This window comes from Sarcophilus harrisii, chromosome 3 (assembly GCF_902635505.1).
Source record: "Sarcophilus harrisii chromosome 3, mSarHar1.11, whole genome shotgun sequence".
NCBI lineage: Eukaryota > Metazoa > Chordata > Mammalia > Dasyuromorphia > Dasyuridae > Sarcophilus > Sarcophilus harrisii.
In genome coordinates, this window is record NC_045428.1 from 564,395,445 (window position 1) to 564,416,732 (window position 21,288).

Consider the following 21,288-nt stretch of genomic DNA (forward strand, 5'->3'; position numbering starts at 1 on the left):
CCCACATAATAGTAGTTGTATTATTAGTATTTGTTGATTGAGAAAACCCATAATGACTACATGCCAATCCTTGGTGCCCACATATATCCTCCTTGGTCATGACTCTGTAGCCCTTTCTGTTCCAAGGGTCATGGGTGGGAAGGCCTTTTCTAGAAAGGGAAGCAAGGGAGATGTCGCTTTCTTTTGGGAAATTAGGGAAATCTTCCCCCTCATCCCCCACCCCCCTTCAATTATTTATTTATTTATTTTTGCTGGGGCAGTTGGGGTTAAGTGACTTGCCCAGAGTCACATAGCTAGGAAGTGTTAAATGTCTGAGACCAGATTTGAACTCGGGTCCTTCTGACGTCAGGGCTGATTCTCTATACACTGTGCAAGATTAGGGAAATCTTGATGGAAGAGGTATCTTGATGGAACTGAGCTCCCAAGAGAAAGACTATCAATGATACATGAAAAAAAACAAAAGCTTTCACAGATCTTACAAATTATTTTAAAAGATCTAGAATTCATTCAGTTCCCTTTGCAGATTTTCTGTGTTAAAAGAATCATTAGTGGTAGTGAAAATGATTGTATGTAGGTATGGTATGGTAGAAATGTTTAGTTATTAAGGAGTTCCTGGTGCTTTATGCTGCTTATCTCAGCAATGTTAATGGAGCAGTGGACAAAACATGGCCCATGGGCTGTTTCTAGTCTTCCAGGCTGTTGGATCTTTCTCCATTGGAAGTCAGCAGTGTCTGCCCTGTGTTAGTAGTGACTACAAGAGGATAGACCAATATAACATTGTTATCTTCACTTCACTAGTTTAATTTCATTTAAATAGCATCAAATTGCCATCAGAATTTTAGCGTAAAAGTCTTGTCAGTCTGTCCTGATTCTGTTTTATTCCTTATTTTTGTTCCTGTGTGAAACAGGGAAACTGAGATACATAGAGTTTTAGCGATTTCCTCAGTATCTTAAAGATTTCCTTGGCTGAAGTGAGAATAGACTTCCAGTTTATATATTTTTTGCCTTGATTTTATTTCTCCATATTCTTCTTACAGATCTTATTTGCTGCAAAGCCTCTCTGAAGAGGGATCCACTGAGAATAAACCTTCTGAAGAAAAATTGGGAGGTTATTCTGCTGTCTTAGCAATAGGCTCGAGCCGCTGCAAGTCCAATACTTTGGGTAAGGGATAGCTGCCTGCTGAAGCATTGGGTTTCTGAACGGAAGTCTTTATAGAGCTGTCTTTCCTTTGGGTCCACACCTTTGTAGACTTTTATCTTCTATGTAAACTTGGATAGTAGCCTCCTGATTGTTCTCATTTCTCCCTATCTGATTCATCCTTCATATTGTTGCCAACCTACATTTCATAACGCACAGCTTTGGTTATGTGGACCTCCTGCTCAAACAGTTCATATCAATTCCAGTGGCTTCTTAATAAAATAGAACACCTGAACTGTGGTCAACTCATGAGACTTCCAGAGCTTTTCAGCCTTTCTTCTGCCTTCCCTTTCATTTTTTATTTCATGTTATTTCTCTCAATTACTATGTATTTCAATCCAGATACTCTTTGGTCTTGTGTCCTATGGTAACCATTCCCTCTCTTCTCCTTTCCTTTTTCCCCTGCCCATATCTTCACTTATTGGCCTACTTTATTTTCTCTTTCAATATCCAGGTGAGATACCACCTTCTCTGGTCTGTCCTTGTTTCTCCATGATAGATAGAATCTCCATCTGTACTTACTGATTTTTTTTCTTCTTTTCACTCTAGAAGTACAAGTATTTAAGAATATCTAAAAGGACCAAGCTAATTTTTGTGTCATTTAATTTATGTTCTTTTAATCCAGATTAGATAATTGTGTCTCTGTAATGCCTTCTTTGATTCCCTCAGAAGTAATTCTAAGGGTGAATTATACGATTACTTATTTTATTCCTTATAGTTGTTAAAGTCAGTCAATAATAAAGCTATAAAGTGTCTAAGGTATATCAGACAAGCTGTTGTGGTAACAATTACTTTTAGGAAAGACAAAAGACAATTCTTTCTTGTAAGAAGCTCACTGTTTAATGGGGAGGCAACATGCAAACAACTATGTAGAAACAAATTATATAGGGGATAAAATGGAAGGAAAGCACTAGAATTAAGATGGATTGGAAAATGCTTCCTGTACAAAGTGGGGATTTTTGGTTGTTGAGGTAAGGAAAGCACAGGATAGCCAGGAAAATGCTCGGAGTTTAGAAATGGATTGTCTTGTTTGTGGAATAACAAGGTGACACTGGATTAAGGGAGTAAAAAGTCTGTAAATGTGTTTGGAGGGGGAAAGTTGTGAAGTACTTTGAACACCAAACGGAAGATTTTATATTTGAGTTTGGTGGTGACAGGGAGTGCCTAGAGTTTGATGCAGGCCTTTGTCACCTCATGTCTTCTGAGGGTGCTGTCTGTCTCAAGTCTTTTCCCTACTACAGTCTTTCTTTCATTCAGCTGTTAAAGCCATCTTCCTAAATTGTAGGGATATCCATGCCATCACACATCCACTCGATGAACTCTAGCAGCTACTTCAGTTTCCTCCTCTGTAAAACAAGGCTAATAATAGTACCCACTAGGGTGGTTGTGAGGAATCAAATGAGAGAATGTTTGTAAAGTGCTTAGCACACTGCCTGGCACATGGTATGCTGGCTATAGTAGTATTCTTGTTGTGGTTACTATTGCTATCATCAACCTCATTCTTGTTTAATTCCTATTAATGATTTCATTGATGTGAAGAATTCTTAGCAAAGGAACTCCCTCTGACAAAAGAAAACAAGCTCATTCCCTCCTATCCCTCCCCCCTCTTTTTTTTTTTTTTTTAATTTTTTGAAACAACTTATATAGAAGTCTAGATATGTCTGAAGTACTTGAGAATATCTGTGACTTTTCAAGGGTCCCATAGCTAGTAACTTTCAAAGAGGAAAGTCAAACCAGGTCTTCCTGATTCTGAAACTTGCTAGTCATTATTCCAAAAAGCCTCTTATTTATTTGGCAGCTTGTGATGGAGATATTTGAATTGTAGTTTGTCATTTAGAAAGAGACATTTTTGTTTTTTGTCTTGTAACTCTTTTTTTCTTTCAGATGTTAATGGTAATGCTATTGACAAACTTTTTCAGTTGGGCTGAAATTTTAAAATGGTGATGTCATTAAATGTTCTCTTCCTTCTGACAATGGTTTCTGTTCCTTTCTCTTGCCTGTAGGTTCTATACTTGTTCAGAATTTACCATCATCTGTGCAGGCCCTGTGTGAGTCATGGAACAATATTCACACAAATGAGTTTCCCAATATTGGATCCTGGGTGAGCAAGTTTGTGGTATCTTTTTGAATAGCGGTTGTATGAATGCTGCATGTAATGTCTATGCTCTTTTCCCTTTCTTTGGCCATCAGAGAGATTCCAAGAAGATCTTTACACAGTAGCCATATGTGGTGCTAAGGTCCATGCACTGTAGGGCCCAGGTGGGGACACCTCAGTTCTGAAAGCTCCCATGTTTTACCATGGGACAGTTTGGCCTTCTCTTAAGTTTTCTTAATGAAAAAATGGTAAAGTTTGTTATCTAGTATTCTGTTGATTAGCAGTCATTAAGTTTCATCTGTATCTGGGAAGATAACTTGGTCTTCATTGACCAAGAGTCCTGGGCCTGACTTTGCCATTAGCTGTTTGACCTTGGCCATCACTTAGCTTTGTGCTTTATTTTTCTCATTTGTAAATTGGACTAGATGATGTCTTAGGTTCATTTTAGCCTTCATATCCCATGATTTTGTGATTCTAAGGTTAATTATGTTCATTATGGTATTTAACACATTTCAAGATCATAGAACTTTTTCTGAATAGTTTAAGAAGGATTAAGTTTTAGAAAGACTGATCACTCACACTCAATACGTGTGAGTAGTATCATTCTGAGACAATAACTTCCCTTTCCTGATCATAGTGGATAACAGATTGGATCCTGAATAACAATGCCCTTAATACTTCCTCCACAAGTGGTTATCCAGTCTACCTGAGGACTCAACTCCGTCATCCACTGCATATTGAGATGACTCCATCATTTGGTCTTGCTGCGACATGGCTCCTTTAGCCAAATTCTTTTTAAACTACATGCATGTATTCTCCTTTGATTTTGAACACCTTCCACTGAGATAGATAGGTTAGCAATTAATCACCGAGTTAGTTGCTGTTTTCATTGTCTTATTTATTGTCTGTTCCTTTATACTCATATCACTAAAATACAATCGTTAGTCTGCAAGCCCTGCTGACTTTTTCCTATTGTCATTTTTCGTCTTTGAGAAAATTTAATAACATGTAGACTCTGTGGTCCTTATACCTTATGTGATAGATTTATGTTCTGCTTTCCTCATAGCGTAATGCTTTTGCCAATGACACAATTCCAGCAGAGAGTTACATCAGTGCTGTGCAGGCCGCTCACCTGGGGACCCTTTGCAGCCAGAGTCTGCCCTTGGCTGCTTCCTTGAAGCACACACTCCTTTCTCTGGTCAGACTGACTGGGGATCTTATTGTGTGAGTATTTGGTGTAAGTGAATAAAAGAATAAGTTTTATGTGCTTTTTGTCCTAGTTTTTTTAGCTGAAAGAACTGTCTATATTTAGAGAAAAGATAATAGTGAGTGAAGGCTTTGGGGGTTGGTAGTAATAGGCCTTTCTCAAATTCTTGTCTAATAGAGGATACATGTACAGTTGACCATTGGAAAGAAAATGTTTGCTTTGAGTCATATTTCTGGTTTTAATTTTTACAAAGCGAGAGCATTGAGGAAAGGCTTAATGTTTTAAGAATAAAGTTTTAAGATTCAGGTCTGTCCTTGACCCTTTGGACAAATAACTTGACAGTTATGTGCCTTGGTTTTATCTGTATAATTGGGGCAATAATACTTGTGCTGCCCACCTCAAGGGGGAATATTGAAGAAATTGATTTGTAAAGTATGAAGGCTCCATCAATGTGAGCTCTTAGGATATGAAGGTAGAGGCAGTCCCCACCTTGCTTCCTACGTGTGATTTCTGGAGGGGAGGTGCTATATTTAAATAGCAACATCAGATAGATGTGGGGAATGGTGACATTGTAGATAATTGATGAGGAGATATTGTTTGAAAGGTTTGTAAACACCAGGAGGGGCTCAGGTTTTCCATTGTAATAGTTTATCAAAATGACAAGGGACTGTGTGATGCTTTTGTGAATAGTTCACATAAAATTAGGGCTATAGTCCCTGGAGAAGAAATGTTAGTCAAAGTGCTGGAGTTATTTTTGTACCTTCATTTTTGGAGACATCAATTACTTCTTAGTTTTAAGGTATCTTTTAAGTTATATCAATTTTTTGAAATTATCTTTTCAATAAAGATCAACAAGTGTTTTCATTTAGAAATGCCTAGCAGTGTCTCAGAAGAACACAGTAACTGATCTACTTCCTTTTTCTTCCCTGAAGTTGGTCCGATGAGTTAAACCCTCCCCAGGTGATCCGGACACTGCTGCCCCTTCTTTTGGAGACAAGCACTGAGAGTGTGGCTGAGATGAGCAGCAACTCCCTAGAAAGGATTCTGGGCCCAGCTGAGTCAGATGAATTTTTGGCTCGAGTCTATGAGAAGCTGATAACTGGGTGTTACAACATTTTGGCCAATCATGCAGACCCTAATAGGTGAGTCTGATTCATCATTATTGACTTCCACCTGCCCCTTTGTCATTAATCTTAGGCAAGGTAATGGAGTTCTTGCAGATGGACATAGCAACTTTTTAAAAAATTGATTCTTGGATATTGGCCCTATCTTTAGTGAAAAATGTTAGATTATAGAAAAGGACAGGGACAATATTTGAATCCTGCTAAGATTTGCGATAGATTCTTGTGTGCATTTTACATTTTTACAGAGAACTGTATGACCTGTTGTTTTTGTCCATTTATGACAAATCTTACAAATGTCTGATTAGGGCCTCTAACATCTGGGCCTTGTATCCATCATCTTGATGACAAGGAGACCCAAGTTTGTTCAATAGAATATATATATATATTTTAATTGTAGTAAGTTTATTTACTTTTAATACACATTGCTTTATGAATCATGTTGGGAGAGAGACCAAAATGGAAAAACCATGGGAGAGAGAAAAAAAAAAAAAACAGAAAAAAGAAATGAACATAGCATGTGTGTTGATTTACATTCAGCCTCCTTAATTATTTTTCTGGATGCAGATGGCATTTTTTATCCAAAGTCTATTGGGATTCCTTCAGATCACTGAACTGCTGAGAATGACCAAGCCTTTTATAGTTGATCATCGCACATTGTTACTGTTATTGTGTATAACATATTTCTGGGTCTGTTTGTTTTCAGCAAAATCTTTATTCTTTTTTGGGCTTTTTGCCTTTTTGGGGGAGTTCAGAATTATTAGGCAAATGTGACTTCCCTTCAAGGGTATCCGAGACAAAGAGAGGATTAGAACTCATAGTTTTTGTTGCTGAATCACATCTTTGCAGACAATTGAAAGGAAGTGATTCCATTCACTAACTCGGGAGGTACAGAGGATAGGGAAAGCCAGATCAAAGAACTATAATTTAGAAAAGATTGATAATTTTAGTGTCTGTAGACTCTTGACCACGGCTCTCACTTTCTTTGACATCTTAACGGTTCATTTATGTGGGCATTATGAATGCTCAGAAAGCTGTTAGAAGGTGCCTCATTGCTCAGTGTCATTTTCTCCTTTTTGATTCTCAGTGGATTAGATGAGTCCATCTTGGAAGAGTGTCTCCAACATCTGGAGAAGCAGTTGGAAAGTAGCCAGGCTCGTAAGGCTATGGAGGAGTTTTTCACAGAGAGGTGAGACCTTTTGGCATCCTGCCAGTCTGCGAAGTCTGACTGGGGGCCTGTTTATCTGGAGAGCAACTACTTTTACTTCCTGCTTTCTGAGGTAGCTGGGAGAGAGTGAGGGAGGGTGTCCTAGCCCGAACCAGTTACGCCTAGAGATGAGTGGTTCCACTGGAAAGAGAAGTGATAGGGAGGAAATGGAAATGGATGCCTTTTGTGGGGCTTAATGCGATTCTTCCATTTTTCTCTCCCTCTGTCTCCTAGTGGAGAACTTGTCCAGATCATGATGGCCACAGCCAATGAGAACCTCTCTGCTAAATTCTGTAACAGAGTTCTGAAATTCTTCACCAAACTCTTCCAGCTGAGTGAGTGACAGCTTTTAATAATCTCCTTATGGGAACTTTGATGTCTGGCTAATAACTGGGCCACCTTCTTCCAGAGTGTCACAGCAGCATGAAAATATGAACAAGTGGGGAGAATCTCTCCAGGAGAATTTTTGGAGAGAGACAGTACACACGATTAAAATGGCCTCCCTTTTCCCTCCCCTACATTTCCTCCCACCTGCCTTTCTTCTCCCCCTTGGCTGGCCCCTGCTGTGTTGACCGAAGCCTTTTGCTCTGTCCTTAGCTGAGAAGAGCCCTAACCCCAGCCTGCTCCATCTCTGCGGTTCCCTCGCCCAGTTGGCATGTGTGGAACCTGTGCGGCTCCAGGCCTGGCTCACTCGCATGACCACATCACCCCCCAAGGAGTCTGACCAGCTGGAGGTGGTGCAGGAGAACCGGCAGCTGCTGCAGCTACTAACCACCTACATTGTTCGAGAAAACAGGTAGAGAATCTTGACCTAGTGTACTTGAGTGCCCCTTCAGGATACCAGGAGCATGGGAGGGGCACTGTCTGTTGTCCACTGTCCGCTCGCTCTCGGTCCCATGCTCTGCTCAGCTCCATCCTGGGTGCACAACCAGGGCTGTGTGCAGGGCTACACTGAGATTTTTGTCTAGACAGGGCTAGGGAGCATAACCGTGGGAAACAAAAGTGACTGATGGGTATGCTCTCATTGTACCCAAGCCTGGGCTCTGTTTGCCTGCATGGTGTCCCACATGTCAGCCAGTTCAGGACCCAGTTCCCATTGGTGTCTCATTGTTTCACTTCTTTCTCTCCCCAACAGCCAAGTTGGGGAAGGTGTTTGCACCGTGTTGCTGAGCACCCTGATCCCTATGGCGACAGAAATGCTGGCCAATGGGGATGGCGCTGGTTTTCCTGAACTCATGGTCGTGATGGCGACGCTGGCCAGTGCAGGCCAAGGTGCCGGCCACCTCCAGCTTCACGGTGCTGCTGTGGACTGGTTGAGCAGATGGTAAGTGGAAAGGAGAAGGGAGTGAGGAGGAGTGAGGCCCAGAGCTGGGCTTTGGAGGTGAATCCTTGCTGACCATTTCCTCATTCAGCTGGTCAAACCCTCAGCCGAGCACTTTTTCCAGGGAGGAAGGAGTCTGGGGGATTGAGCTCCTCCTATTTGTGAAGCTTACAGCTGGCAAGGGCTAAGACGCTGAGACATAACTGTCATTAGAGGGGTGGCTGGGCAGTTGGCAAAGGGTGGGCAGGTCAGGGAATGCTTAGTTGTGGAAGTTTGAATTGGGCTTTAAAAGACATGTACCATGCAAAGATGAGAAGGGAAGATAACTCCAAGGGCAAGGAAGAGTATAATGAAGTTATAGAGACAGGAGAGCGAAGAAGAGAGAGACAGAGACACAAGGAGGGAGGGAGGAGGGAAAGAGAGAGAGAGAGAGAGTGTGTGTGTGTGTGTGTGTGTGTGTGTGTGTGTGTGTGTGTTGGGGGTAACAGGGCAGCACCAGATTATATAGAACCTTGTTGCATGAGGGAGTTTTGCTTTTGTTACATGGCATAGTAGGGAAAACACTGAAGAAATGATTGAGCAACATGACTCAATCTGTTCATTAGGAAGGTTAGTTTGACAATGATTGAGAGAAGTATTTATTGTATGGAGTGTTGGGGAGCAGATTCATGGGAGGAGGAGGAGGTTACAGTTGTCTAGGTTGGTAATAAAAATGAGCTAATATCTAGATATGCTGCAGGTGGGGGAGGGGTGAAGTTGACAAGAAAGGGGGAGAGATGTGAAAGAATGGAGAAGAAAACTTGACATTCTGTGTCATTTTCCTTATAATGATCTTTTGTCATTGATTTATTCCATTAAAAAAAGTCCTGATTTGGGTACACATCCTCATAGTTTTCTCAGACCACACATTATCTTTATTTTACTGATGAGAAGACTGAGGTATGGGACACATTGCTGGAAAAGGGTTAGTGATAAAGGCCCATGTAGCTTAACTCTTATGTTCACTCTATTTCAGTACATTCTGTTCACACTCCCACTTTTGTTAAGAAAAAAAGTGTTGTTAACACTTTTGTTAAGAATTAATTTCTTTTTTTTTCATTTACCAACTGTACTGCTAACTGAGGACTTGATGGAGTCAGAAAGTTGTTTTCTTTCCCTGAACACCTCATTTTTTCTGTATTTCCTTTCCTCAACAGTAAGAAATACTTGTCTCAGAAGAATGTAGTTGAAAAAATGAATGCTAATGTAATGCATGGGAAGGTAAGAAAATTGGGAAGCAACTGTTAGTTGGGTGGGTGAGAGTTAAACAATTTGGGGATAATGTTCACCGTGGGTGGGGGTTGATTTTTTCTCTTCAGTTCACCAGGACAGCACTGCTTCTCAGCCCTGATCTCTGTCCCTGGTTGTCCTTTGGGGAGTAAGGGCTGTATCTCAAAGACCCAGAAGTGTGTAATTGTAAACTGCATGCCTTTAGGCCTTTTCAAGGTGTTAGGGAGTGATAGGAGGCTGCAAATACTCTGAGAAACAGGCTTTCAGTAGAGCCAGCCCTAAAATATCATGTGGCTACTGTTTAAAAAAATACCTTGTCATGGTACAGAAAATTCTTCTGCATTCCATGAAGCAACACCCTACCTAGTGAACTGAGTATATGGTGACCTTCTGGGGTTCTGCATATTTCTCCCTCAAATTCCCCAGGAAGCTAGGTTGACTTGCTTTGTTCAGGTCCTCAGGTCACTCTGCTGAGATTCATAATTTCTGCATTCAGGTGACATTTCATCCCCTGCCTAATGGCTGAATATCAGGTGGTAGTTTTGAGAGCATATGGTGACTGTTTGCCTTGGGGCCCCTCCTAGAAGCCAGTTCTCTTCTTGCCAGTCTTTGTCCTCATCAAAGAGGATAGAATAAAGTCAGTTGGGTCTCTGACAGAAAAGACACAAGGGATTGACCAGAGTTTACCTTAAGCTAACTCGTGATCTCTCCAGCAGCTCCCCTTTTCTTGTGTTTTAATGGTCTGAGCCTTTACTTTGTTACAGTCATTAGGTGGTGAAGGCCAGCAGGCAGCACCTGGAGTTGATAAGACTCAATCCAAATTCTGCCTTTTTTAGTCACTTTTTTGTTCCCTTATGATCCTGGGCAAGTTGCTTCATCTCTCTTATCCTCAATTTATTCCTCTGTAAAATAGAGATAATACTTTAGCACCTACTTCCCAACATTGTTTGAGGATCAACTTAAGATATCCTGTAAATCATTTTGCAGCCCTTAGAATGCTGTATGTGATGTTGTGATTATTATTAATGATTATTAAGTGAGTGCTGCTGTCAGTGGAAGATAAAGGACTGATTGAAGGTTCCTAAAGTCCCAAGAGAAGAGTTAGGGAACAAAAGTAAGAGAGAATGGAGGGGAAAAAGATGAAATTAATTAAGGAACAAAAACCTTTGAAGGAAATAAAAACTTCCATATATATTGAACAAAGGTGTGCAAACTGATTTTCAGGTTAAAAAGTATAGCATACAAAGAATGATGTAAGTGAAAAAAGGAGCTTTTTTCATTGGGAAAAATGCACAATATTTGATTTTATATAACAGGAAATTATAATAATTTCTGAGGAATCATGAACTTCTTTTGTATAGCACGTGACTATTCTGGAATGTACCTGCCATATTGTATCTTACCTGGCTGATGTCACCAATGCCCTGAGCCAGGGCAGTGGTCAGGGCCCTAGTCATCTCTCAGTGGACGGAGAGGAGCGGGCCATTGAGGTCGACTCAGACTGGGTAGAGGAACTGGCAGTAGAAGAAGAAGACTCTCAGGCTGAGGACTCAGTAAGTTCCCTCTAAGGAGGCCAGCCCTACATTTGATGGCCAGGTATTGATAGAACAACCTATTTAGATTTTTAATCCATGCTGATAGAACCCAAGCTTAAAAAAATATTATCCTCTCCAGGCTCAGCAGCTGCTGAGGTCCCAGGAAAAACTGTTTCCCATAACTTATACTGAAAGACTCTTTAATTTTCAGCAGCTGGAAAAGTGCATTAGAAAAGCCCATCCTTCTGAAAGAAGGTGTTCATTTGGGAGATAGTCTTTTATGTACCAGTGAACTTTGATAGAACTTGGGACAGAACTTGAATAGGAAATACAAGTTCTCTTGTTATTTTCATCACAAAACAAACGAGGCCTCTGCTAATATTTGGCAGTAAGTTTTGTTTTCAGCCTGTCAACTCTTGCTGCTCTGGGTTTCCTCTGACCATTGGACCATCTGGTCCAAGCTGACCAGAAGATTTCCAGATGGATGAAAGAGTGGGAAAGTTGGGAGGGCATGTATGCGCACGTTTGTGTGTGTGTGTGCGTACGTGCGCGCGCGCATGCGTGTGTGCACATGTGCATGTGTGTGTGTGTGTTTCTGGCTAAATGACTTTCTTTACTTTGGAGGATGAAGATTCTCTTTGCAACAAACTATGTACATTTACTATCACACAGAAAGAATTCATGAACCAGCATTGGTAAGTGCACCCTTTCCCATGAGCTTAGGAGTTCTCTTTATTGCCTGCTAGGGTTTGTCACTCACTTAGGGATTTTTGATCTCCATAGGTACCACTGCCACACCTGCAAGATGGTGGATGGGGTTGGTGTGTGCACTGTGTGTGCTAAGGTCTGCCACAAAGATCACGAGATTTCCTATGCCAAGTACGGGTCCTTCTTTTGTGACTGTGGAGCCAAAGAAGATGGGAGTTGCTTGGTAAGGGAGCCGGAAGACTTGCTGTGCTCTTACATGATCTGGCAGTTAGATAAGACTGGGAGCGAAATGCCAGGCCGTAGCTTGTTATATGACCCTGTGAAAGTTCTCTTCTTAAATCCTTGGTATCGTCTACAAATGGAGGGGCATAGGCAGGATGACCTCTGAGATCACATCTGAACCCAAGAACTGCTTTGGGATAGGTTGATGAGTCCAGCACTGCCACCTGTGCTGCTGCCACAGGAGTCCTGTGGGCCATAGGCAGGGTACATCATCTCCTGTCACTTCCCCCAGCCTACTGCTCTGTCTGGTTTTTTAGGCTCAGTCTCTGATATACACTGATAGGGAAATCCTGTGGCGTGGCGCTATCCTCAGAATTAAGACACCGTATGTGAGCATTTGAGAGGGGACAGAATTTAGGTCATCAGGACTAAAATTAGTAGATGACGTCAAGCTAGGACACACATTGGACAGGAGAATCAGGCTTCGGGAAGGTCTCACTAGGCAAGATAAGACACTGGCCCAAGGTAACATAACAGGGGAGGCAGGACTAGGAGCAGTTTATGTGGAAAAGATAAGAGTTTTTAGTGAATGACAGTTCAGTGTGAATCCAAAAAGCTAACGGGGCTCTCACTTGCTGTAAGAGGTGACATGGCTAGGGTGCAGGAGCTCCTTTTGGGCTCTGCTCAGATCAAAAGTGGGATGTTGTATTCATTTCTGGGCACCAGGTTTTAGGGAGGCTGGCAACCTACCTAAAAGAGTGGAGTCAGGATGGGGAGGGCCCTCAGTTGTATCATGTGAGGATTGCTTGAAGGGACTAGGCCTGAGGAGCAGAGAAGACTTAGCAGGGATATTAGTTTTTTCCATGTATCTGAAATGCTAGCATGTGAAAGGGATTAGTTTGTTTTGCTTGATCTCAAAAGGGAATTCAGAGAGACAAATTGAGATTTGATATAAGGAAAATTTTACAATTAGAGGTCTCCAAATATGTACTGGGATGATTTAATAGACTTTTCAGTTTTCCTCCTCCTCTATTTCCTGAATCTGGAGATCTTTGGGGCCTTTTTGGGCTATATTGTAGACAAAGGTGAGTTCCATGCATAAGATTGTGTCACTCATTCACATGTTTGGCTGTCTCAGGATTAAAGATGGTGTGGATTCAAGGTCCTGTGGTTAGAGCCAGGGCTCTCTGAGTTTTAATACATTTATTAATTTTTATTATATTAATAAATGTTTAAATATTATATTACATATTACTAATATTTAAATGTATTTATTCAGGCTCTGGTGAAGAGGACACCCAGCAGTGGCATGAGCTCTACCATGAAGGAGTCAGCATTTCAGAGTGAGCCTCGGGTTTCTGAGAATGTGGTGCGTCATGCTAGCAGCTCATCACCAGCAGACAAGGCCAAGGTCACTATCAATGATGGCAAAGCTGCTGATGAAGAGAAACCCAAAAAAAGCAGTTTATGTCGGAGTGTGGAAGGTTGTCGCGAGGAACTTCAGACCCAGGTGAGCTTCCCAGATGGCCCTCATACTGGACCAGAGAAAAGAATCTGAAGGAGGCAAGAGGAAGAGCATTTCTGGACTCTGGTTCTCTGTGGCTGCACTTGATCACCTGGAGTCACAGAATTTTCACCTCCATTTCTCCTTATTTGTGATGGAAGTAGCTATAATTTAACCCTCACCAGTTATCACCTCACCATAGTTCTGTTGCCTGGTAAAATAAAATGGGGGTGAGGGACACTGGAATAGTTAACTGAGGCTATGGCATAATAATTTTGGCAGCCATTTCCACAAAAGGCAAGGTTGGGAAGTTTTGAGTTTTTACATAAATCAAATGAAGCTTCAATAGGTTGGTCCAATGGCTGCTAGTATATTGGACCAGGAATGAGAAGTGTATTGTTGTGACACCTCCTCTTGAGGATGTTGCACATATAACCTTTTATCTTTGTGCATTTTCATTTTTTCATTTGTTTTATTTCCACAGGCCAACTTCTCCTTTGCTCCCTTGGTGTTAGATATGCTTGGCTTCCTCATGGAGGCAATTCAGATCAACTTCCAGCAAGCTTCAGCCATGGGCAGCAGCAGTCGGGCACAGCAGGCACTCAATGAGTTACACACATTGGACAAGATGGTAGAGATGACAGACCAGCTGATGGTGAGTGCCAACGAGCTCATTGAGCCAGGCAATGGGGGGATCAGTTAACTTAGTGCTGACCAGTACCTTTACGATCTAGTCTCTACCTTCTTAAAATAAGTGTATAACCATAGACAGTCTGTCATCTTATTCATACCTCCTCTAGTTCTCATATACTTTTTGTTTCCTGTGGTATATGTTACATAAATTGCACTTAAATTTGTTTTTAAAATAATATTTTCCCCTAGTTACATGTAAAGACAATTTTTAACATTCATTTAACAAAATTTTTGAGTTCTAAATTTTCTCTGACTCTCACCTATCTCCTCCTTGAGACAATAGGTAATTTGATAAAAGTTATACAATACATACATTTTTTAAAAGGGTAGACCTAGTATTGGGATATAACCACTTGGTTATGTTATCACTGGGTAATTTACATTTTTCTCCTTTGTATAGGTCCCCACCTTAGGCTCTCAGGAAGGTGCATTTGAAAACGTCCGGATGAACTACAGTGGAGACCAGGGCCAGACAATTCGTCAGCTCATCAGTGCCCACGTGCTGAGACGTGTGGCAATGTGTGTGCTGTCTTCACCCCATGGGCGACGTCAACATTTAGCTGTCAGCCATGAAAAGGGCAAGGTAAATCCTCCAGTTCCTTTATTCATTTTCTAGTATTTGTTTTTATTTATATTTTATTTTCTTCAATGAACAAAAATTTACCTTCTCTCCTGCCTGTCCCCAACTCCTCTATCCCCGTACCCTCAAATTGAGACCAAAAGGAAAACGAAACATAACATTTATCAACAAATATGCGTAGTCAAAAATTGTAGAGGGTTGAAACTATTGAGTCGATCCACTGAGGTCAGGACTGCTGAGCACTTGAGGCTAACTACTTATTGGACAATACTCTGTGGGCATATGCTTGGAAAATGGTCCTTTCTGCTATCTGTGCTGGCTCAATGATTGGTGTATACAGAGGATTGTAGGAGGGACTGGGGGGTGGAGTAAGACTAGCCAGGGTCACTCTTTGGCGGTAGACGAGGGAGAAGGCGGTTGCGGAGATTCTGCTTCCATCCTGTTCAATCCTTTGTTTAAGACCAAGAATAAAGACTAAGGACTTTTGCTTATCCTGACTCCTGCTGATTCTGAGGTATCCTGGGTGCTAGCATGGTAGTCACAAAAAACCACTTGCTGTGTTGGCCATGTGTCTCTCTGTCCCCCTTCCCCCTTTGTCTCTGTCTCTCCCTCTTTATCTTTGTCTCTCCCTTTCCCTCCCTTTCCCTTCAACTCCTCCTTCTCCCTCCTCCCCCCTCTGTCTCTTTCTCTTTTTCTGTTTCTCCCTCTTCCTCTCCCTCTCCCTTCCTCTGTCTCTTTCTCCCTTTCTCTTTCCCTTTCTCCCTCCCACTCTAAGATAAATACTTTCAGACATCCTTCATTAGAGTTTGTTTTGCTCAGGACTTAATGCCTCCTTATTTTACCTTCTTTCTAATTGCTTGTTTTCATTCTTTTCTTGAGTGGTCTATTTTTGTATCCAACTCTGTTTCCTTACCCCACTTTGCTTATTTAGCTGTCTGATTATACACCTTAAGAGAATTTTCCTCACCTTCCTTTCCTTTTTCCCCTCCAGTATATTTCTCATCCCCTGTCATATCAGTGTAGTCCTTTTTGCATCTCTTTGTATACTTCTTTTAAGATTATTAAGATATAATAAAACCGCTCCCAGCCCTTTTATTTAACTAGGCTTCCTCTGTGACCCCATATGATGATAAACATTGTCATCTTCCCATATTTGAATGTAAGCAATTTATTCTTGTTTAACTTTTTTATCATTATTCATTCCTGTTTACCTTTATGTTTCTTTTCACTCCTGTATTTCATCATCATAGTTCTACACAGCTCTGGTTTTCATCTGTAATACTTAGAAGTCTGCTATTCAACAATGGTCCATTTTTCCTGCTGTAAGCTTATATTCAGTTTTTTGCTCAACAAGTTAATCTTTGTTAGTTTTTTGTGTTTGTTCTGTCTCTCAGATCTTTTATAGCAGATACTGCTAAATCTTGGGTGATCCCAACTGTGGCTTCTTGGTACCTGAATTCATTCTTTCTGAATGTTTGTAGTATTTTTTTTCTTTGACTTGTAAGTTGTAGATTTTGGCCATAATGTTTCTGAGGATTTATTTTAAGATTGCTTTCAGGGTGTGACTAGTAGGTTTTTGTATTTCTCCTTTACCCTCTAACTCTAAGGCAGTAAAGTTTCTTTAAAAATTTCTTGAAATATGATGTCTAGGTTTCTTTTTCCTTTATGGCTTTTAGGTGGATTGATTCTTCACTTTTTTTTCCTTGATCTTTTTTCCAGGTCATTTGTTTTCATGATGAGATACCTTATATTTTCTTCTCTCCCCCCCTCCCCCATTCTTTTGACTTTGTTTTAATGTTTCTTGTTGTCTTATGGTGTCATTGGCTTCTGTTTGATTCATTTAGTTTTTAGAGTTTCTTGTTCAGGCAAAGTTGTCTACCTTTCATGTCAAGCTATTAATTACTTTTCCAATTCCTTTTTTTATAATTTTTATTTTTCCCCCAATTTTTTCTTCAGCATCAAAGACATTTTTAAACTTAAAAATTCTTTTTCATTTATTTCAGGAATTCTAATTGAATTTGTGCCCGTGTTGTCTTTTTCTTTTGAGATTTTGCCTGTAGATATTTGGAATCATCCTCTTCTTCTGGGTTTCTGTCTTGATTATCCTTATCACCATGTTAGCTTTTTGTGGTGGGATTCTTTTTTCTGTTTGCGCATTCTTCCAGGTTATGTCTTGATTTCATTCTAGATATTTGGCTGGGCTTTGTGCACATCTGGACTAGCCCTGTTGCTATTTTCTTAGGCATATTGAGTATTGTGTTCCAGGATCTCGGGGACAGCTCACACTGGGCATCTGTAATGTAAGCTTTCAGTGGTCCTGGAATAATCTAGTCCAGGGTAAAGTCTTATTACTGCCCCTGTGGTCTGAGCTCTGCCAATTCCTCCTCCTTTTGGCTCATATCACCACTTCAGTTCAATCTGGATCTCAGACTTCTTTCCATTGAATTGCTGTGGTATAGTTTTGGGTATACCTCAGTTTGGGCCTAAGACATCCTCCTTTCCATGTGCACAGCTTCTCCCTGGTATTAGAATGTTCTATATGCAGTGATTTTGGCCACAGCTTGTCCTTGGTGTCTCCAGATCTCTCTGTCTCTCTATGCCATACTGTCCTGGAGAAATAACTCACTGTTACCTTTTCTTGAATTTCTCCATCAGGATTCAATTTGGTGCATTCTCTAGTTCTTTTTGAAGGAATTTTGTTTGGGTGGCTGGAAGTGGTGAAGATACTTCTACTGCTTCCTGCTACTCTGCCATCTTGACTCAACCCTTCCTAGTATTTCTTGTCTACCTACCAAAAAAACTTCATCTAAGAGCTCTAGTCACAAGACACTAGGAAGAAATCATGTCTTTTTCTTAAGATCCTTGGCTCTGTGTCCTCTGGTGGTATCAGAGCTGGGAATATATGGTGGTCATGTTCCTTTGCAGATTACTGTTCTGCAGCTCTCTGCACTTCTCAAACAAGCAGATTCCAGCAAAAGGAAGCTGACTCTCACTCGCCTGGCATCAGCACCAGTCCCCTTCACTGTTTTAAGTCTCACTGGAAATCCTTGTAAGGAAGACTATCTTGCTGTGTGTGGACTGAAGGTAAGAATATAGAATTGATTTTGGAGGCCATTAAGATTTTGTCGATAGTTGTCCCTTTATCAGATTAAGCATAGGAGAATGCAAGAAATGCCTAAGTCCTTTATCTGACCATTTCTTGAAAGAAGTTTGAAAACTTCTTCACAACAGTTTAACTGCTTGTCTCTAAAGAGTTTCTTTCAACAAATTCAGTGAACCTTTTTTGAGTGCTCACTCTATACAGTGCTTTAGGGACAGAGGCAGAGAAATAATAATTTTTGCCTTAATACAATTTAAATCTAATCTGGGGAGACAGTTGGTAAACAAATGATTCATGCAAAAGACATCATGAGAAGTACATAAAGTTCTGGTGAAGTGGTTTGCAGGGTCTAAGGAGAGATTGGCCATTTGTGACTTGGGGGGCAGAGGTCAGTGGGGAGAGGAGGGTGGACATTGTCTTGTAGCTTGATGGGACTGAGTAGATGTGGAGGTCAGTGTGCTCATCATAGCCCTTAGAAGGTCCTGATGGGAAGTGTTGAGGACGGGAGAAGATTACATTACTAGGCAAAGACATACCATAGCCGAGAGCAATTCTCTATTTCCAGGCACAGAAGTCAATTGAGAGGCTAAGAAGAGGGGGATTTCTGAGACTTGAGCAAAAATAAGTCAGACCATGCTTTGTCTTCTTTGTCCCCATGTTGGGTGCCAGGACTGCCATGTGCTGACCTTCAGTAGCTCAGGCTCCGTTTCTGATCATTTGGTGCTGCATCCTCAGCTGGCAACAGGAAACTTTATCATCAAAGCTGTGTGGTTACCTGGCTCACAGACAGAGCTGGCCATTGTCACTGCAGACTTTGTCAAGGTACTGTCTCCTCTTTGTGTTGTTACGGTGGGAGTCTCTGCTTCAGAAGGCTTCTCTGGTGGTGGTGGTCATCCCTTGTTCTCGAAAAGGACCAGTGCCATCGCCAAGGTGTGATTTGACTTGGATGTGAATTCTTTTTTAAGTGAGATAGAGCTGCTCAGAGTCATACATACGTTAAGTTGGGAAGCCTCTGAGACTTACTATTGGGGCTCATATGAATGTAGATAGGGATCGTTTTCTGTTCTGCTCAAAAATCTGTGAGTCCTCTCCTTCTAGATGGTTGTTTTTGTGAAGGTACATTAGGCCATCTTTTGTCTTAATTCTTATTTATTGAAAGGGCATTGTCTCAGATCCATTAGGGACTAACAGATTTCAGTGGCTCATTTTGCTTTTGCCAGGAAATCTAAGTTAAAACTCATTCTAACACTTTGCCAATCTTTACCTTAGCTTGGCAGCCTTGGTTTAGCAGTAATAGGTTAGGTGAACTTCTGCCCGAGAGTATCAAGAGTTGGCTTCTTATTAGTCTTTTTGATCTCTACCCTACAGATATACGACCTCTCTGTTGATGCCTTGAGCCCAACTTTCTACTTTCTCTTGCCAAGCTCAAAAATCAGAGACGTTGCTTTTCTCTTCAACGAAGAGGGCAAGAACATTATTGTTATCATGTCCTCAGCTGGCTACATCTACACTCAGCTCATGGAGGAGGCCAGCAGTGCTCAGCATGGGCCTTTCTATGTCACAAATGTGCTGGAAGTCAATCATGAAGACCTGAAGGTTGGAGTGACTTTTCTCTTTTTCTGCCCTCAATTATTTAGGATCATAGGATTTAGCATTGGAGGAGAACTGTAGAGATCCTTTAGTCTAACATCCCCATTTTTCATAACTGAGGAAATCCAGGTCAAGTGTGGAAAATGGATGTATCCTGTGTTACTCAGGAAGTAAGGAGCAGAACCAGTATTTGGCCCCAGGCCTCTGACTCTTAAAAATGTTTTCCCCTCTGCTCTGTAGTCTCTCCAATAGTTTATCCATGAGGACGGGAGAGAATGGTTATTTTTTTTATTTTTTTCACTTGATGTCTTGCTTCCCATGATCTTAATCAGAATCATGTCCTAAAGGACATGATTGGTCTGAAACTGATTGACTTGAATGCTCCACCCTCCTCAGTTCCCAGGGTTTGGGGTATAAGTTTCCTCCAGGAGATGTCCCCTTTGCAGCAGCTTTTGGAACTGTCCAGGAGGCTGGGTGAGATACCTGGTCCTAGCCCAAGAGTCAAATAGAACTGCTGATGAGCAGGAGCAGCAAAGGCTTGCCTGCCTGTTAGAGCTCTGCTGGTGCTTTGCTCAGTACAAATGTTGGGTCTGTGTCCCGGCAGGACAGCAATAGCCAGGTGGCAGGAGGAGGCGTGTCTGTATACTACTCCCACGTGCTGCAGATGCTCTTCTTCAGCTACTGTCAAGGCAAATCCTTTGCAGCCACCATCAGCAGGTCTACTCTGGAGGTGCTGCGGCTCTTCCCCATCAACATTAAGAGGTAGGAGCCAGCTTCATTGCCTGAGCAGGAGCATTCCCTTTCTGGTATTGGTTATAAGCAAAAGAAATGTTTTTGTACTACTTCATCTGAAAACCAAAGCTGCGTCTCTGGATTATAGGATTATGTGAGAAAATAGTCATCAGACTTTTAAAGGCAAAAGTAAAGGTTTGGAGTCCTTGGAAATGTTTCTTTATGGTTACTTCCCAAATGTACTTCTTTTGGTCACCCACTTCCAGATAAATTCAGGCATGCCAGGAAACATGCCTTGCTCTAAGTCAACTTGGAGCATTAGACAAGACAATAGACAAGGAAGAAACAGGCATTTCACACTCTTATCTGTCTGCCAGAGTTCTGACCACCGAGGGCCACACATTGCCATTCTGACCCATTGCATTTGGTTACTAAGCATTGGTAACGGTGTTAGAGCTATGATTCTGGTATGTCTCCAGAGCGATATTTTAGCGGATAAAGGGAAATGTGTATTTAATCTAGAATTAGAATCAGGTCCTAAAGACTGCCTAGATATACAGTATCATTTCTTTCCTATGATGAATGATTACAGTTGATTTAGCTGATCTGGTCAGACATGTGTTCCTATCCTCTTTTCATACCCCATCTTCATTCATCATTAGTCCATGTAGTCTTTTGAATAAAGCGGCTTTTTCATTCTTTGCTTAAGTGTGGAATTACTATTTGAGCTGGTCACCTAAATTATTGTGGCCTGTCTTTATTTGTTGCAGTACCAATGGTGGCGGCAAAACTTCTCCTGCCCTTTGCCAGTGGTCTGAGGTGATGAATCACCCTGGTTTGGTGTGCTGTGTCCAGCAAACTACAGGTGTGCCGCTGGTGATCATGGTGAAACCAGATACCTTTCTCATCCAGGAGATCAAGACGTTGCCAGCTAAAGCAAAGGTTTGTGCCAGTTCCTCCTGTCTTTGACCAGGAACCTCTTCTGCTCTATTGAAGATCAGTACTCTTGCCTTATATAGAAGGCTTGAAGAAGAATAGCAATTTTTTCCTAGATCCTTTATTTTGAGGAAGAAAGCTGCTGCCATGTCATGATGACGATGACGACGACGACGACGACGACGACGACGACTACTACTACTACTACTACTACTACTACTACTACTACTTTTTTTTTTGAGGCAATTGTGGTTAAGCGAGTTGCTCAGG

The 21,288-nt window shown here is 41.4% G+C and overlaps 1 protein-coding gene across 1 annotated transcript in view; it reads left to right on the forward strand.

Moving 5' to 3' along the window:
• The window catches only part of UBR4 (ubiquitin protein ligase E3 component n-recognin 4), a 142,734-nt gene that overhangs the window by 34,236 nt on the left and 87,210 nt on the right, over positions 1-21,288 (forward strand). Inside the window, exons 27-46 of the mRNA XM_031961544.1 lie at positions 1,038-1,162; positions 3,202-3,299; positions 4,360-4,517; positions 5,433-5,642; positions 6,709-6,810; positions 7,063-7,163; positions 7,426-7,624; positions 7,964-8,152; positions 9,346-9,409; positions 10,780-10,971; positions 11,578-11,648; positions 11,737-11,884; positions 13,163-13,393; positions 13,872-14,042; positions 14,481-14,663; positions 17,586-17,744; positions 18,430-18,582; positions 19,129-19,356; positions 19,955-20,112; positions 20,853-21,024. Coding sequence (XP_031817404.1) covers positions 1,038-1,162; positions 3,202-3,299; positions 4,360-4,517; positions 5,433-5,642; positions 6,709-6,810; positions 7,063-7,163; positions 7,426-7,624; positions 7,964-8,152; positions 9,346-9,409; positions 10,780-10,971; positions 11,578-11,648; positions 11,737-11,884; positions 13,163-13,393; positions 13,872-14,042; positions 14,481-14,663; positions 17,586-17,744; positions 18,430-18,582; positions 19,129-19,356; positions 19,955-20,112; positions 20,853-21,024 — 3,112 coding nt within the window. The remainder of the gene's footprint in view (positions 1-1,037; positions 1,163-3,201; positions 3,300-4,359; positions 4,518-5,432; positions 5,643-6,708; positions 6,811-7,062; positions 7,164-7,425; positions 7,625-7,963; positions 8,153-9,345; positions 9,410-10,779; positions 10,972-11,577; positions 11,649-11,736; positions 11,885-13,162; positions 13,394-13,871; positions 14,043-14,480; positions 14,664-17,585; positions 17,745-18,429; positions 18,583-19,128; positions 19,357-19,954; positions 20,113-20,852; positions 21,025-21,288) is intronic.